The sequence below is a fragment of the Ambystoma mexicanum genome, chromosome 3q (assembly GCF_040938575.1).
Source record: "Ambystoma mexicanum isolate Mex_15411 chromosome 3q, UKY_AmexF1_1, whole genome shotgun sequence".
Classification (NCBI taxonomy): domain Eukaryota; kingdom Metazoa; phylum Chordata; class Amphibia; order Caudata; family Ambystomatidae; genus Ambystoma; species Ambystoma mexicanum.
In genome coordinates this window covers 711,814,102-711,831,068 of record NC_090926.1, presented here as the reverse complement: position 1 = coordinate 711,831,068, position 16,967 = coordinate 711,814,102, and the positions used below count along the sequence as shown (strand labels likewise).

The window sequence follows — 16,967 nt, the reverse complement described above, 5'->3', positions numbered from 1 at the left end:
GCCCCAGCCGAAGACAGAGATCTACCCCCAGCTCGTTTCTTAGAAAAACGACTGACCCTGAGTGAGTTGGAGGTAGAGGAGCGAAGAGCTCGAGAGGGGAGGTATTTGCAGAGGGATAGCTGAAGGTATTTCGGATTCAGGCCCCAGAAAGCCTTGTGGACAATGCAGAGGGTTTTGAATGTAATCCTTGCATCCACTGGGAGCCAGTGAAGAGATTTCAGAGCTGGAGAGATACGATCCCAGGGCTTGAGGCCAAGGACAAGTCTCGCAGTCCTGTTCTGGATTAGTTGCAGAGGGCAGAGAGTAGAACATAATTGTTAAGGACCTACCACCAATATTCAGCCGGGCCGTAGAATTGAACCTACATTTCAGTGAACCCCTTGATTGCATATAAGACACCAGAAAATCGAGCACAACCCCTGATCTGAAGTGCATTTCCGAAGGATCAAGTACAAATGATACCTGGAACACACCCATGAAAAACAATGAGATTCAAAACGTGCAAACACATCTGCACTCAAAATGCTACAACAACCCCACAGAAACCAACACTACAGCTTCAAGGCACTGACAACTACAAAACCTCCAACTTTGGGTACTTCATCCAACTTGCCATGTTGAGCTGGTGAGTGCCCTTGTCCCTTCCGATGTCTGCACTCCTTTCTCCCTGTGTTTGTTTTTACTTTACTTTTATTTCATTTCACAGCGTGGCTTGTAAAGCCTTCCCAGCCTACCTCTTCCTGCTTTCCCTCCCGCCTCCCGCTCCTCCCCTGCGCATGATTGGGCTTCTGCCCATGTCCACCTGCTAGTGTTCACTAGCCTGTGCCCGCTCCAAGGTCATTCTGACCTGCCGTGTTGAGATGGTGAGTGCCCTGGGCCCTTCTGATGTCCGTGCATCTTTTTGCCCATGTCTGATTTTACTTTACTTTTGTTTTGTAAACTTTGAAGCCTACCCCAACAGGTAACATACCATGTAAACACTGGTAATGTACCCATCAATGTCATATGGGGGCTTGCAGTCATACTGGCTTGCCAAGAAGTCGATGTCAAGCAGTGATTGTCCATAACACTGCAACATGTTACTTTAAGTAGTTAGTCCAATTAATGTTATCAAAGCTCGGCATTTTGTAAAGATCAACTACATTATGATTACTTGACTGAAGGAGTACTAATCAGATGTATTTCCTCCAACACTTTTACAATTATATAGAATGGATCATTACTGAGTAATTTATTTTTAAACACTATTATAAATCCTATGTTACAATTTGTACAAGTGCAATACAACAAACTCTGATACACAAAAACTACATATGAATAATTGTAACAAAATATGTACAAGTTCCTTCTTCATATGCCCTTCTGGACTCCACCTGCTTGGCCTCACGTATTGGTGGAGCAGTGAAGCTCTAGCTTTGGAGATCTTTAGAGGAGTCCTGAGATGTTCCGAGGAAATACTAATGCTGTCGTTATTCCCCACAAGTGGATGGAGTGCACAGGTCCAGGAACAATCCTAGGAACTGGCACAAGGATTGAGCATTGTCTCACTCTCTCTTTTTCATAGTCTTTCGCCTCCTCAGAAGGTGCATAAAGGTCACAATGATGCAAGGGACATGGGCCAGGCAAGAGGAATGCCAGAACAAGATGCCTGGTGATGCATGGCATGATAGCTAGTCCAGAAGAGCTGCTGCTTGTACTCATGGAGATGGTTTCTTGTTGTGAACCTGGGGTTGTATGTTGAGCTTCCATAGCTTGTTATGTCATATTTTGATTGTTTATAAATGATGTCTCATACTTCACAGGGGCAAGCTGTGTGAAGCATCAGATGGGGAGTAATGATGGGGAAAAAGGCAGATGAATGAGTTGGCAGAGCTTTTGTTTGATCTTAATCCCAGTTCTTTCAATAGGAACCGAGATCAGCACAATCCTAAGTACATTTTAAATGGTATTGTCTTCTTCTTGTGTGCTATGCACAGTGCACTCCAAAGATATACACCTTGAATTAGCCCTGTTTGACCTCCAATTTCATATTTTGACTTTGGGAATGCTCCCAACTGTGTTGTTCAATCTGAGCATTGGTATTGTCTCTTCTGGCAAGAGTTATGAGGATGGGCCTGCCACTGGCACTTGCAACACACCATGGTCCCAGTAAAACCTCAATGAAGCACCCACACTGTTACATGGCCCACAGCGCAATTTGTGAACATCAGCAAGGAATCAAGAGTGTGGATAATGCTCATTGAATGATTATCCAAAAAGAGTGAACACAAAGGAAGGCTCTTCATAAGTTAGTTTCCTCAATATTTGCACCAACAAACATCAGATGCTCGGGGTACCCTGCAATTGTTCCTCTTCATATTCTTCTGCTTGGATTGCCCCCTCTATATCTGAAAAACAAAAGAAAGGAGGATTATTCGAGCAATGTGTACAGTGTGGCACACATACAAATATAGAGGCAAAACACTGAGACAGCATTTCAAATGATTAAATGGTAATAATGGAGTAGGAGTGGATGGAATTACCCTACATCAGTCCATAGAATAGTCCACAGATTTCCCTGTAAATACTGGAGAATGTCTTAAGTAATGTCTTGAGAGAAATGGAAGTTATATAGGGTCCATTTTTCAATGAATCTGAACAAAAAACATACTGGTTTTACACATTCACTGAGGTCCAAAATGTGTTAATGTAGTGACATTACACCCATTCTGCCCTGGTGAAATAGCTCCTGCTTAACAAGCATGAAAAATGTCATCCAAAATGTGTAGGGGGGCACCTTTTGCCCATCATCTCATTACTAGGTAGTACGCACTTATAGCGTGCTCACTACAGGGTGGGCATAATGGTTCCATTTTTATACAAAGCGATAAATACATGTGTTCATCTGGTTTGTAAGCCTGAAACATTTTGGCAGATACTGTCAGACAGCAACCACAGTCGAGGCCAGAACTGCGGTTTGAGATCCCTTCTAGGGAGGATGATGGAGAGGGTTGGGGCTTACTTCTTCAGCTACTCCTCTTGCTTTTTACAGAAGGGACCTGACCAAAATGGTGGGTGTGCCTTTTGGTTATTCCATTCAAAGATGATGAGTTCTGATGCCCAACATTGTGAGCTCCCACTCCACTATGGCCTTTTTCCAACTTCCTGACTGCTCTTTTTTCCAACTTCCTGATCGCTCTCACTTCCAGGTCACTAAACACTATATAAGAGGCCCTGAGCCACACCTCAGACCATCTCAATATGTTGTGTCCTACCTAACTTCCTTGGCATCACACCCTTTCATTTATGTTCACTGTTTCAAACATTTACTGGGTTACAATAGAGTCAGATGTAGGGATTTCTTTCGTGGGTGATGGTGGGGTTTCTATGTGTTTTCACAGGAGTGCTTTCCTGCTTATTCTTCTACATCTTGGGAGAGATTTTTCTTTCCCAAGTGGTTTTGCTCTCTGTGATTTTTCCCAAAATGTCAGTGTTCCAACCTTTGTCCACTGTAGCAGAGTTGAGGCACTGACTGATGGGAAGATCCTACTGCCTTAAAGGAATGACGGGTTTGTTCAGTTTGTCTTGCTAGTAACATAAGGGTCCTGGCACATATTGAGGAATTAGTCAGGATTAGAACACATCTCGCCTGGCGTAAAGTTGCTGTCTTAGTTAGACTACATCTCAGTACTGCATCTCTTCTCCCAAGCCTAATTCAATTTCCATCAGCCAAACACCCTCCTATTTGGAACCCTCATCACTGCCGAATGGTTAATACAAGGGCATCATACTCTAAGAACTCATTGTTCACTTGTCCTATCCACTTGCCTCACCTACGGGCTTTTCAAGAAACTCTTTTTATCTGTTTAACAATTGATCTAGAGGAGCCATACCTTTGTACAAGTGACTGCTTCTCATGACCCATGTCCCTTATTTGATAGAATACACACTTAGATAATTCTGTTAGAATTCTACAGTGGTCCAATTGTTTCATAGGGCCTCATTCCGAAGTTTGGAGGTAGCCATGGCGCTATTTGCTAATAACGGGCCCGCGAATAGCAGGCCCGTTATTAGCGCCCTGGTCCCTTAGCGGGACCCGTAAAGGACGTGTGGTCAGACCACACGTCCTTTACGGTTCCCGCTAAGGGACCTCGGAATTGGGCGGTAAGGGATTACCAGCACCGGTCTCCTTAACGGTGCCCGGTGTCCCTTACCGCCCAACTCAGAATGACCCCCATAGTCTCCAAAGCGCTTTATCCATACAAGCACTCAAGCAAGGCCACAGACCACGCCCCAAACCTGTAACCACTGTAGAAGCAGATGACACTACGCATAGTTATATGATGGTTACATCCTGAGGTGCACTACACGTTTTAGGATCACAAAATATCATACCCTTTAGATTTATTGTGTACACAACTAGACCAAATTAGAAAAACATGTATTTTTCCCATTATCTCACATCTGCAAAACGTTTGAATGTTGCATTTGGATAAATATTTGGGCAAAGCAAACTTTTCTCAAACCCCCCCTAACCCCCCCCAACCCTGCTAGTTTAAAGCTCTGAGATGGATCTGCTTCCTGGCACTCGAAATTTCCAAAGACTTTAAGGTCACAAGAGGTCAACCATGTATCCCCATGTCCTCTCCCAGTTCAATCTGATCTCCAGCCATTGGTCTTTCAGCACAAGCATCCCATATTACACCCCATCCTTCCTCCTCCGAGATACTATAGTCTAATCTAGAGTCAGCAGTTCACCGTTCACCGTTCACCTTTCTGGACAAGACGAGACAGGGAGCGTCTTATTTCTGACAATCCACCACCTGTGTAGTAGAGAGAGTTGTCAGTCAATAAATCAGGGGTTCATTAGTCAGCCCTATAGACTTGTTCATGTTAGGGATACTTAGGTGGCAACAATCGACGTAGGGAATTTTCTCCCTCCCCAATTAAAAGTGCCACACCAATATATCTTTTTTAGTTCAATCAAGCCCTCTCTTTGATTCATATAGAACCACAAAGGTCCCTCGGCCCTGCATCGTAGATAAGCCAAGAGCCAGGCCGGGCTATAGAAAGAATATATATTTATTACAGAATAGGAAAATGAATATTTATACCAAACTACAGATCATGCCACCTCACTCCGTGGCCCAATTGCTTTTCGTTCTTAATTTTTTTTTTTTTACACAAATTGGAAACACTAGTCGGTTCAGGATCAAATGAATCACACCTCTTTAACCCCACAACATGTACAGTCAAAACACTTTGCAGGAGGTTCACGTTTGTGTGCTCTGAGACCTATGGGCGTGAGGCACTTCTAAGAATTAAAATAAATAAATAAATAATAGCATGTAGCACCTTGAAACCTGACAAGATCATAAGCTTGGCATAACACTGCTACGGTTTGAAATAAAATGGAACATATTTCGCATTTTTCAAAAACAATTTCACACAGGCAGTGCTCTTTACTTACAATCTCACTGTCTGCATGTCAATGCTAGCAATATGAAAGCCTTTTAATAGAATGTGTTTTTTATTTGGTAGAACGCTTCTTCCTTCACCCCATTCAATGCAGAATCTCTCTTCTATAAGCAGTCACTTTCCCACTCTCGGTAGAGAGCGTGCTTTTTCAATTAGAGACTTCACTTTATTTAATTCAGGCAAAATACTTTTCTGCCCCTGCACAAAAAAACAGACATTCAGTTACATTCAGCACCCCTCTGCTTTTGGTCAGGGTTCAGGAGAATGGGAAGCAGTAGGGAACTTAGCTTTTAATGCACCCCTCCCTTTATGGAATTTTGTGATTAGCAATAATATAGTGGAATGCCAAATTACTTTACAGACTATATTTCTATCCACACTGGCAGCGATGGTGCTGAGTTTGAATTTCAACAAAATCACCCTGTGTACTTTGGCTATCTTGGAATGAATTACATTATTGTTTAATAAAAATACTAAGGATCTACTTTGTTGGCCCACCCAATCAATAATGGGAAAAGTATTCAATCAGATCCCCACCAAGCTTGGTGGGGATGGACATGTTCACTTACATAAATATCCCTGGGTTTGCGCTCATGAGCAAGGACATCAAATCTCAGATCATCTCTCAGATACAGAACACGGACCATCAGAATCCATCATCAGTCATGGATATTCTTTAGACTCAATCCCCTCTCCTGGTTCCCTCCAGCCCTCTCATAAGCAGTTCCAACCCAGGTAATTTCAGCAAATCTCCACAATGTCCATTGTGCATCCCCTTATGAATCATAAACCACACCCACAAAAAATTCTAAATAATGAACATGCCAGCTCATTGGTCATCAGTTTTGATTGGACAACTACTTTCCATCTCCTTATTCAAGGGCTAGGCCCCCTCCCTCCCGCCCCATGCTTCGATTGTCCCCTTTAGTTCACCAGGCTCAAATTCAGGAGGGGCAAGTCCTCCCACTGGAAATTATTTTTCATACATATTTCAATGTTTGCACTAAAAGGTCACAACATGGCAACTATTTTTAATTTACAAATAAACCTAACAATGTATATATTTTCGAGTCTGTCTTGTGAGAAACCTCAAGCTGTCTCTCCCGCTAGTCCCCAAAGATCTGTCATCCAGGTGGCCAGGACACAGCCATCGCTTTTGGATCCAGTTGCTGTGGATGGACCAGTGCAAGAGGATCACCTGGATGAGGGGTCTTCGGGAAGTGAAAGTGGGACACCGAATGGAGAGGCGCGGTATCCCCTTCCCTGTAACACCTTTATCCCATCCTAACAGGTAGTATACTTAGGGACTCAACCCTGACCCTTTTCCTACACAAACACTTTCTCACAGACAGCTCACTGTGAGAGAAAACAAACTAACACCCGATCTGTATACCTGACATGTCTCAATACAATGGTCTGGCAGAGTCATGCAATTACTGATCATTACACACACCTGACTTCCATCACACTTCCCCACATGGATAAAAGTCAGAGCCCGAAAGCGCACTCTGAGCGAGCCAAAGCACACAAGGTGGAAGCAGTTCCAAGATGACAGTTTAATACAAGGCAAAAGACGGTGAGACCGAAGAGGATTGCAAGCAAGGAAGTAGCCTTGACCTTTTCACCAAAAGACTGTAACCTTCTTGAGCCTTCCAGAATAGGAAGCGTAAGACCTGGAATCAAAGATGAAGAATTCTGCATTGTGTGTCGGAGGTACCCAGGGCACTCCCACATCGATAATCAAGGCGGGGAGAATTGTTAGCCACTGTGGTACTGTCCTTGGCTCTTACAACAAAGCAACACCAGTGAAGTCAGCACAGCCGGTGAGTTGGGGAGACTGATACCAGCCCGGTCTGTGTGGAAACCAAGGTTGCAAACGGCAACATTGTACAAAGGAAATTGAAGTGAACAGTGCATGAAGCATATGTGGCAAGCAATGAGAATATAATTAAAGCAGCAGATGAGTGACTGAAATTTGAAGCTAAGATTCGATACAGTAAGCAGAGTGGCCTGGCACCACATTGGTGCTCATTCGAAAGTCTCTGTTAGGCATCCAACTGAAGGGTGATGAGTGTAAAAGGGAAAGAATTGTAAAATCAAAGTGGACCTGCGATGGGTCAAGCCAAACCCTGTGCACATTCGAAAGTCTTCAATACTTGATTGAAATTGGTCTGAATGGAGAGACTTTGGGAAGCAAAGAGACTTGTGTACAGAAGGTCCTGATGCTATTGATCAAACTGTATCCATGTGCTAAAGAAGCCAGAGACTGTGCTACGCTGGAGTGAACCACCTTGCCCAGTGCTGAAAACATGGGGAATATATATATCATTATATAGATATATCATTTTTGAACACTTCTTTCTTTTTTTATAAACACTACCCCCACACTATTTGTATTTAGAGGTAAGGATTAGAAATAGGTTTATTTGTATAGGCCCTTTTATTTTGACACAACACCACTAGGACTGCGTTATTATTATTTGATGGTCATAGCTCACTCCCATCTGTAGATTTAGGATTAGATAGGCATTTATCATACCCTTGTTGAAGTTCAATAAACACCCTGGAACTGTAGCCACTTGTGTCTGTCTTACATTTGATACCATGTCTTCCTTACATGTGGTGTCAGCAGTGGGATGTGATTCAATTGATATAAATTGAGAATCCATGCTGATAATTGCTGTAACACCAGAATGGGAAAATAGAACCATTGAAATCCTCGACTCTGACCATGTATCCACATTTAAAGAGGTTTTGCTCTCTCAGCTGCACATCCCAACTGGTCAACAATACTTGTTTTTTAAAACCCAAGTCTTATTAGACACACTTCCACTCTCACATTATAATATCCAACAGTGGGTTTGAATAATATTAAAAACCCGTCCAGAACAGTGGACCCCACACTAAGGAAATAGTCCTCCAAACACAGGATAGCAAGGGGACAGTACGAGGAGGGGCAGGCAGAGCAGCCCCCCAAAACAAGGTGAAGTAAAAGTCACAAGAAGAGGAAGCAAAAGGGGGCAATAACCCCAAGAAAGGAAAGGGGGGGGCACCAGTAGGGTGGTGGAACACACCAGAAATAAGTGCAGAGTAGGCCTGGGGACAGCAAATTCCACCGGTGACAAGCACCCGATATAATGAAAGCAAAAGAGTGCACTCAACCATCAAGGAGAAGGGGCTGAAAGGAGTCACACGCAAGAAAAGGGCCCACCAACACCAGGTCACCAGGGGCAAATCATAAGAGCCCCCAGTAGCACCCACACATGTCAAACACAAGAGAAAAGGCGGCGCCAGCAACATAACAAAGGCCCCAGGGAAGACAAGACTCAAGCATACGACAACTGTGGTCGACAGGTAACATCACTTCATCCAAGAAGGGGGACACAAACCAAAAACAGTCCTCAACAGCAAGCAAAGAAGAAGGAACGATGGCAAGCAAGGAGGACATGCAGGGCTGGTTCAAAGAATTCCAGAACCAATGCATGTCATCCTTCCAATCACAGTTTGACACGCTGAAAATTGAAATGAAACAGTCACTGCAGGATATAAGAACAGACATTGCCAAGATTTATGAGAGAACGGATATGCTAAAAGAAATAGTCCGAAACATGGAAGAAGACACATAAAAATGACGAAACAGTGGACTACTAAGCACGACTAGCACAAAACCTTGAAATTCAATGCAAGGACTTAGAAAATCGCTCAAGGCGGGCAAAAATATGAATAAAAAACCTCTCAGAAGCAGTAGAGGACAAAGATCTGAAGGAGATGACACAACAACTATTCGCAGACATTCTAGCGGTGGACAAGGAGGAACAAATCCAAATGGACAGGATACACCGCGTAGGACCCAGGACAGGGGGGCCGGGAGCCCGCCAACGAGACGTGCAATTGGCATTGACATTGTACAATCAGAAAGAATTCATTCTGTGAAAAGCACGCCAAGCAGGGCAGGTGAGAATCAACAGAGACGATGTTGCATTATACCAAGACTTAGCACAAATAACGCTTAAAAAAAGAGATGCATGGGGCCAGTGGTGAAGTTCCTGGCAACAAGAAGATAAAGTACAAATGGACGTTCCCGTTCAGTTTACTGTTCACCTGGAAGGGAAGGAACCACAGAATAACAACACGCGAGGAAGTGGAGCGGATACTCAACCTACAAGAGGAGGAAGGCAAGCCCAGCAGTGAAAGACAATGGGGAACAGCAGGCACAGAAAGCCTTGTGAATGGAAAACAACCCGAGAAAAGGGGAAGGCCGACGCAAAACGTGAATGCAGACAAAAGCAAACGAAGGAACATAACTCCAAGCGGGAAGGACATGAGAACAGAGGAAAAAGGTACACAAAGTACCCTCGAAGAGGGTAAGGCAATGCCACGTTTATAGGGATGCGGCCTGAGGGGAGGAGATAGTAGGGGTGCATCTTGGAACATTAAGTGGGGTTTAGGAGTCCCTGGGAACTTTGAGGGACAGGTGCTCATTCCGTTTGAGCACACATGGGAAACTGGACCCTCCACAGGGAGTTGGAACGGGGGGGTTGGGAGGGGAGTTATGGTTGACAAGTTGGGGACAAAGGAGGAGGTGGGAGTGGAAGTGAGGGTAGGGTGGGCACCAGAGGGAGAAACATCCACAAAAGGAGGAGGGTATCAATGGGAGGAAAGATCCAGATAAATCCAGGATGAACAAGATTAAAGTAGTAACGTTTAATGTCAGGCGGCCGAACACCCCAGTCAAAAGGAAGCAAATTGAACACTATCTTAAGGGGGAAAACTTTGACATACTCATGCTCCGGGAAACACATATTAAAAATCAGGACAAAGAGAGGCTCAAAATGAAAGGCTTTGCACAAATATACCAGGCCAATGCAGATGAGAAAAAGGTGGGGCTCCTAATCGCACTGCACAACAGATTGGGGCACAGGTCAGAAGGGGCTGAAAGGAATCACACGCAAGAAAAGGGCCCACCAACACCAGGTCACCAGGGGCAAATCATAAGAGCCCCCAGTAGCACCCACACATGTCAAACACAAGAGAAAAGGTGGCGCCAGCAACACACCAAAGGCCCCAGGGAAGACAAGACTCAAGCATACGACAACTGTGGTCGACAGGTAACATCACTTCATCCAAGAAGGGGGACACAAACCAAAAACAGTCCTCAACAGCAAGCAAAGAAGAAGGAACGATGGCAAGCAAGGAGGACATGCAGGGCTGGTTCCAAGAATTCCAGAACCAATGCATGTCATCCTTCCAATCACAGTGTGACACGCTTAAAATTGAAATGAAACAGTCACTGCAGGATATAAGAACAGACATTGCCAAGATTTATGAGAGAACGGATACGCTAAAAGAAATAGTCCGAAACATGGAAGAAGACACATAAAAATGACGAAACAGTGGACTACAAAGCACGACTAGCACAAAACCTTGAAATTCAATGCAAGGACTTAGAAAATCGCTCAAGGCGGGCAAAAATATGAATAAAAAACCTCTCAGAAGCAGTAGAGGACAAAGATCTAAAGGAGATGACACAACAACTATTCGCAGACATTCTAGCGGTGGACAAGGAGGAACAAATCCAAATGGACAGGATACACCGCGTAGGACCCAGGACAGGGGGGCCGGGAGCCCGCCAACGAGACATGCAATTGGCATTGACATTGTACAATCAGAAAGAATTAATTCTGTGAAAAGCACGCCAAGCAGGGCAGGTGAGAATCAACAGAGACGATGTTGCATTATACCAAGACTTAGCACAAATAACGCTTAAAAAAAAGAGATGCATGGGGCCAGTGGTGAAATTCCTGGCAACAAGAAAGATAAAGTACAAATGGACGTTCCCGTTCAGTTTACTGTTCACCTGGGAGGGAAGGAACCACAGAATAACAACACGCAAGGAAGGGGAGTGGATACTCAACCTACAAGAGGAGGAAGGCAAGCCCAGCAGTGAAAGACAATGGGGAACAGCAGGCCACAGAAAGCCTTGGGAATGGAAAACAACCCGAGAAAAGGGGAAGGCCGACGCAAAACGTGAATGCGGACAAAAGCAAACGAAGGAACATAATTCCAAGCGGGAAGGACATGAGAACAGAGGAAAAAGGTACACAAAGTACCCTCGAAGAGGGTAAGGCAATGCCACGTTTATAGGGATGCGGCCTGACGGGAGGAGATAGTAGGGGTGCATCTTGGAACCTTAAGTGGGGTTTAGGAGTCCCTGGGAACATAGAGGGACAGGTGCAACAAGCATTCCGTTTGAGCACACATGGGAAACTGGACCCTCCACAGGGAGTTGGAACGGGGGGTTGGGAGGGGAGTTATGGTTGACAAGTTGGGGACGAAGGAGGAGGTGGGAGTGGAAGGGAGGGTATGGTGGGCACCAGAGGGAGAAACATCCACAAAAGGAGGAGGGTATCAATGGGAGGAAAGATCCAGATAAATCCAGATAAAGCAGGACAAAGGGAGGCTCAAAATGAAAGGCTTTGCACAAATATACCAGGCCAATGCAGACGAGAAAAAGGTGGGGGTCCTAATCGCACTGCACAACAGATTGGGGCACAGGTCATGCTTTTGAAGCAGACAAGGAAGGTAGATATGTATTCCTAAACACAGAAAAAGGGGGCCAGATGCTGATGCTGGAAATAATATACATGCTAAACACAGGTCAGAACGGATACATCAGAAGTAGGATAGCTCCTCTAGAAATGTTCGCCAAATGGGAGATCATTATGGCAAGAGATTTCAACTTAGCTTGCGACCTGGGGCAAGATAGGAGTGGGGCAGACACTCAGGAACACATTGAGAGTGGGAAAATCAAAGGGAGGTTTATGGAAATGGAAAATACCTACTGATATACTCTATGACCCAATAAGGGGTGAACAAATAGGAAACAATATCCAACAATATTTTTCCGAAAATGATTCGGAGGAGGTCCCGCAGGGCACAAAATAGGACACATTCAAGGCAGTGATACGGGGGTACATAATATCCATAAATGTGGGGAAGGAGAAACAAAGAAGACACTGGGAAAAAGAAATGCAATCAAAATTAAGAGAGGTACAAAAAGAACTGGCAAAAACCCCTAGTATCAAACTAATGAAAGCGCTTAGACATATCCAGCGCCACCTCGAGAATACGAACAAGGAAAGCATAAACAGCTCTACTAAACCTAAAGAAATGGCACTATGTGAAGGCAAACAAAACAGATAGACACCTAGGCAGACAACTGAGAGAAAAAAAGGGATCACAAACAATCATAAAACTCCACAGCAAGCAAGGGCAGGAGAAGACGACAAACAAAGAAATGGGGGATATCTTTAGGAACTTCTACCAGGGACTATACACATCAGATAACACGTCAAAACAAAAAGCAAATAGAATACCTAAAAATGCTCCCAATAATACGAATAAACGAACATGAGCGGGCAGACCTGGAGGGGGACATAGAGGTAGAAGAAGTCCAAAAAGCTATCAGGGAATTGCCAAAGAACAAAGCGCCAGGCCCAGACAGTTACACAGCAATTTTCTACAAGAAATACAGTAGTATCCTGCCCCCGATCCTCAAAAAACTATATAACACATTCCAAGTAAGCAAACACATATCGCCTTCAATGAACGAAGCAAAGCTAGTAGTATTCTAGTATTCCATAAACAAGGCAAAGATCCGGCAACACCAGGATCATACAGACTTATAGCGCTAATAAACCTAGACGCCAAAATATACACGAAAATACTCGCCAATAGACTGATACACCTCCTACCGAAAATAATAGGACATGATAAATTAGGCTGTATTCCAATTAGGAAAACCTTTGACAACACTTGCAGAATCTGCCACCTAATTGAAAAGACAGGAATAACATATAACCCAGCGATCCTTGTCTCACTCGATGCAGAAAAAGCATTCCACAGAGTCGAGTGCACTATGCTATTTAGAACAATAGAATAAATGGGGTTTGAGACAAAATATATTAACATGATAAAATCAAACTATACAATGCCATCGCTGTGCGTAGCGTTCAGTGGCATAGTTACTGACAAAATCATCCTGGGAAGGGGAACTAAACATGGCTGCCCCCTATCCCCTCCTCTCTACGCCATATACCTAGAGCCTCTATTAATAAATAAGAGAATCAACCAAGCTGTAGGGAATAGTAATGGCGGGGGAAGACCATAAAGTCATAGCGTTTGCAGGTGACATGCTGATCGCCCTATTGAACCCGGAACAGTCGCTTCCGATCCTACTAAAAGAATTAGGTGTCTTGGGGAGATTCTCAGGGCTAAAAATAAACAAACAAATCAGAAATGCTGAATTTGTCGGCAGATCCGGAAATGATAAACAACTTAGAGCACACAACACAACTAAAACAATCCCAAGAAGGCGTGAAATACCTCGGCATAACCCACACAAAAAAAGCAGATTAACTATACGGAGCAAATTATCCCCAACTACTAAGGAATATCAGAACAGACATATCAAAATGGATCTCGCTAATGGTGACATGGTGGGGCCGCCTGATGACAATCAAAATGGTGACCCTACCTAGAGTATTGTACTATTTCCAGGAACTCCCGATTAGAGTCCCTAGATCATTCTTTAGCTCACTAAACAAAACAATAAATGCCTACATATGGAAGAAGAACCCCCTAAGGGTAGCAATGACAACACTCACAACCCCAAGAACAAAAGAGGGATGGCATTTCCACATTTCCATAGGTACTATGAGGCAGCACAACTAAGGGTGGTCAGGGAATGGCTGGGGGGAGACCAAAGCAACATCTGGGCACGACAGGACAGGGTGGTTGTGGGATCATCCCTACAGGGTCTCATGTGGCTAGATAAAAAGAAGAGACATCCCAACACAAGGATTAGTGAGGTAATAGGCGCAGGTTTGGAAGTCTGGGACGGGGCATTGGGGCGGGGGGAACCTGTCCACGAAACCAGCACTATTCACAGAGCTATTAGGCAACCCAGATTTCCCGCAGGGGTTGGATAAAGAAGTGTTTAGGAAATGGGAAACAGCAGGCTGCCTGAGGATAAGGGGTATGTTGCAAGGGCAGAACCTGAGAACATTCAAGGACTGCACTCAAGCCATAGGGTTAGGAGCAAACGACAGATTCAAATACAATCAAATGAAGCATTGGCCAAGTGCCTCACCATGGAAAATGGCAGCTAAAAGGCAATTTACGCCTTTTGAACAATATATCACAACGGACACGGGATCAAAAAAGTGGTCTCCAATCTCTACAGGCACCTGAAAGACCAGGAAGAACAAGTGCAGTGGAACTCTATGAGGAAAAGGGAGGTAACAATTGGGGAGCCAATCCAAAGGTGACAATGGGAATACCTGTGGGGTATGATCCCCAAGTTAGCAAGATCAATCCAACTCGGGGAAATGTGGATAACAGTAGTCTTGCAATGGCACTACACGCCGGAAAGACTTCACAAGACGTTCCCCCAAACGCCTGATCAATGCTGGAGAGGATGCAAAACACTAGGGGACTGGCAGCATGTCTGGAGAAATTGCCAAACACTACAAGACCTTTGGGGAGAGGTCAGGAAACAAATGAAGGAGATATATCAGGACCTCGACCAAATGAGGGACCCATTTTTGTGGTGTGGCATGTGGGATATGAAAGCAAAATCACCAAACAGGTTACAGAAGAGGGGCTTGATAACCCTCCTGATAGCAGCGTGGCTAGTAACAGCACACAATTGGAAACAACAAACCCCCCCAAAGATCCAGGACTGGTTGCATAAAGTCTGGAACTTCAAGGTGATAGAATGGGTAACTTACAAAGTTCAAGGGGACCGAGGAAGATTCAAGAAGGAATGGGGCCCCGCCCTGTTATATCTACAAAGTGACAACATTGTCCAAGGGTGCCCACATAAGATAAGAATACTGGATATCCTATGAACCCACTCAACTACCCGTACGGGAGAAGGGATGGACATAACCTCTGGTGGGGGGGGGGGAGTTCTGTGTTATGTGGTTAATGCTCATTATATGTAAAAACAAATAAAAATATGTTTGAAATATAAAAGAAACCCAGCCAGCCCACACCTTTATAAGACCTAGTGCCGTAAACGCCCCTCCCGCCGAACCTTTTTTTAATACCCAGTTACCATCAGTCCCGGGTCCATCAGGGTTAGAGACCAATCTATTTAAGTAATTCCCTTCGGTGGACTCAGAAGACATCAAAACCTTATCCAAAGGAGTTCAGACCTGTTTCTTTTCGAATTCAGAAAAAAACACCAAAGGGACCCTTACCCCCCTGGAAAAAATGGCCGACCTAGCAGCTGTCATGGCCCAGTTAGCTGCTCAATGTGAGACACCTGAAGGTGTCTCACCCACTAGTCCTCGGAGATCTGTCGTCCAGGTGGCCAAGACACGGACATCGCTATTGGATCCAGTTGCTGGGGGTGGACCAGTGGGGGAGGATCACCTGGATGGGGCGTCTTGGGGGAGTGGAAGTGGGACACAGAAGCTTAAGAAGCAGTACCTCCTTCCCATTAACACCTGTTCCCCATCCTACCCTGTAGGACATATAGAAGCTCTACCCCCCCCTTTTCTGACACAAACAATTTCTGAAACTATGAAAGACAGTGGACTAACACCAGAGCCGTTTACCTAACAAGTCCCAACACCAGGGTCAGGCAGAGTCAGGCAATTTATAATAACTATGCACACCTGACTGCTCTTTCCCCTCCCCACAGCGATAAAAGGTAGAGCACGTGAGTACACTTCGAGCAAGGCCAAACGCATGAGGAAGCAGTTATTCTGGACAAGCAGTTCAAACAGAGGAGAAAGGCGGCTAGACCTGAAAGGACGATGAGGATGGAATTGCCCTTGCCCTTTTGAAATCAGACCCGCAAAGCCTCAGAAAGAGAAATCATAAGACTGCGGAGTCTAGCTGGTGCATGGTGTATCAGATGTTAATGGTGCCCGGAGCCCTCCCGCACTGATAACCAAGGTGGGGAAATACGCTTGCTACTGTGGTAACATCCTTGACTTCAGAGGCAAGAAACACCAACGGGTTTAGCACAGCCAGTGAGTCGGAGAGAGAACTGATAGAAAACCGTACTGCGTTGAGCCCAAGGTTGCGAATGGCAACATTGTATGAACTTTTGAACAAAGAACTTGTGTGTGAAAGCTTGAAAGAAAGTCCGGTGAAGGACCAGTTGCAGAGTGGTCAGGTGCCACGTGTGCGCTCATTCGAAGGACTCTGGCTGGTCCCCTTTATTGAAACTACAGGTACCAGGAGGCCCTAGGAGAGGCAGGCGTGAGGAGGTACCAGGAGAGGCCGGCATGAGGAGTCATAGGGGTTATACAAGGATCAAGTCAAACCCCTTGTACAATCAAAAATCTCTGACACGTTGACAAGAAGGAGAGCAAAGGGAAGTGAATCCTGCATTGGGAGAAAGCAAAGCAAACTGTGTATTTGCAAATGTGAACGCGGCTGAGACATGCCTGCAAATTGGGGTGAACAGTAATACATCCGTGAACATTGTGCAG

General features: G+C 44.8%; 1 protein-coding gene across 2 annotated transcripts in view; it reads right to left on the bottom strand.

The window, feature by feature from the left end:
• Window positions 1-1,212: 1,212 nt before the first annotated feature.
• Window positions 1,213-16,967, bottom strand: part of LOC138582898 (uncharacterized) — a 418,590-nt gene continuing 402,835 nt past the window's right edge. For both annotated transcript variants that reach the window (XM_069654622.1, XM_069654621.1), the window contains exon 7: window positions 1,213-2,387. In XM_069654622.1, the coding sequence (XP_069510723.1) occupies window positions 2,320-2,387 (68 nt within the window). In that variant the 3' untranslated portion in view covers window positions 1,213-2,319. The remainder of the gene's footprint in view (window positions 2,388-16,967) is intronic.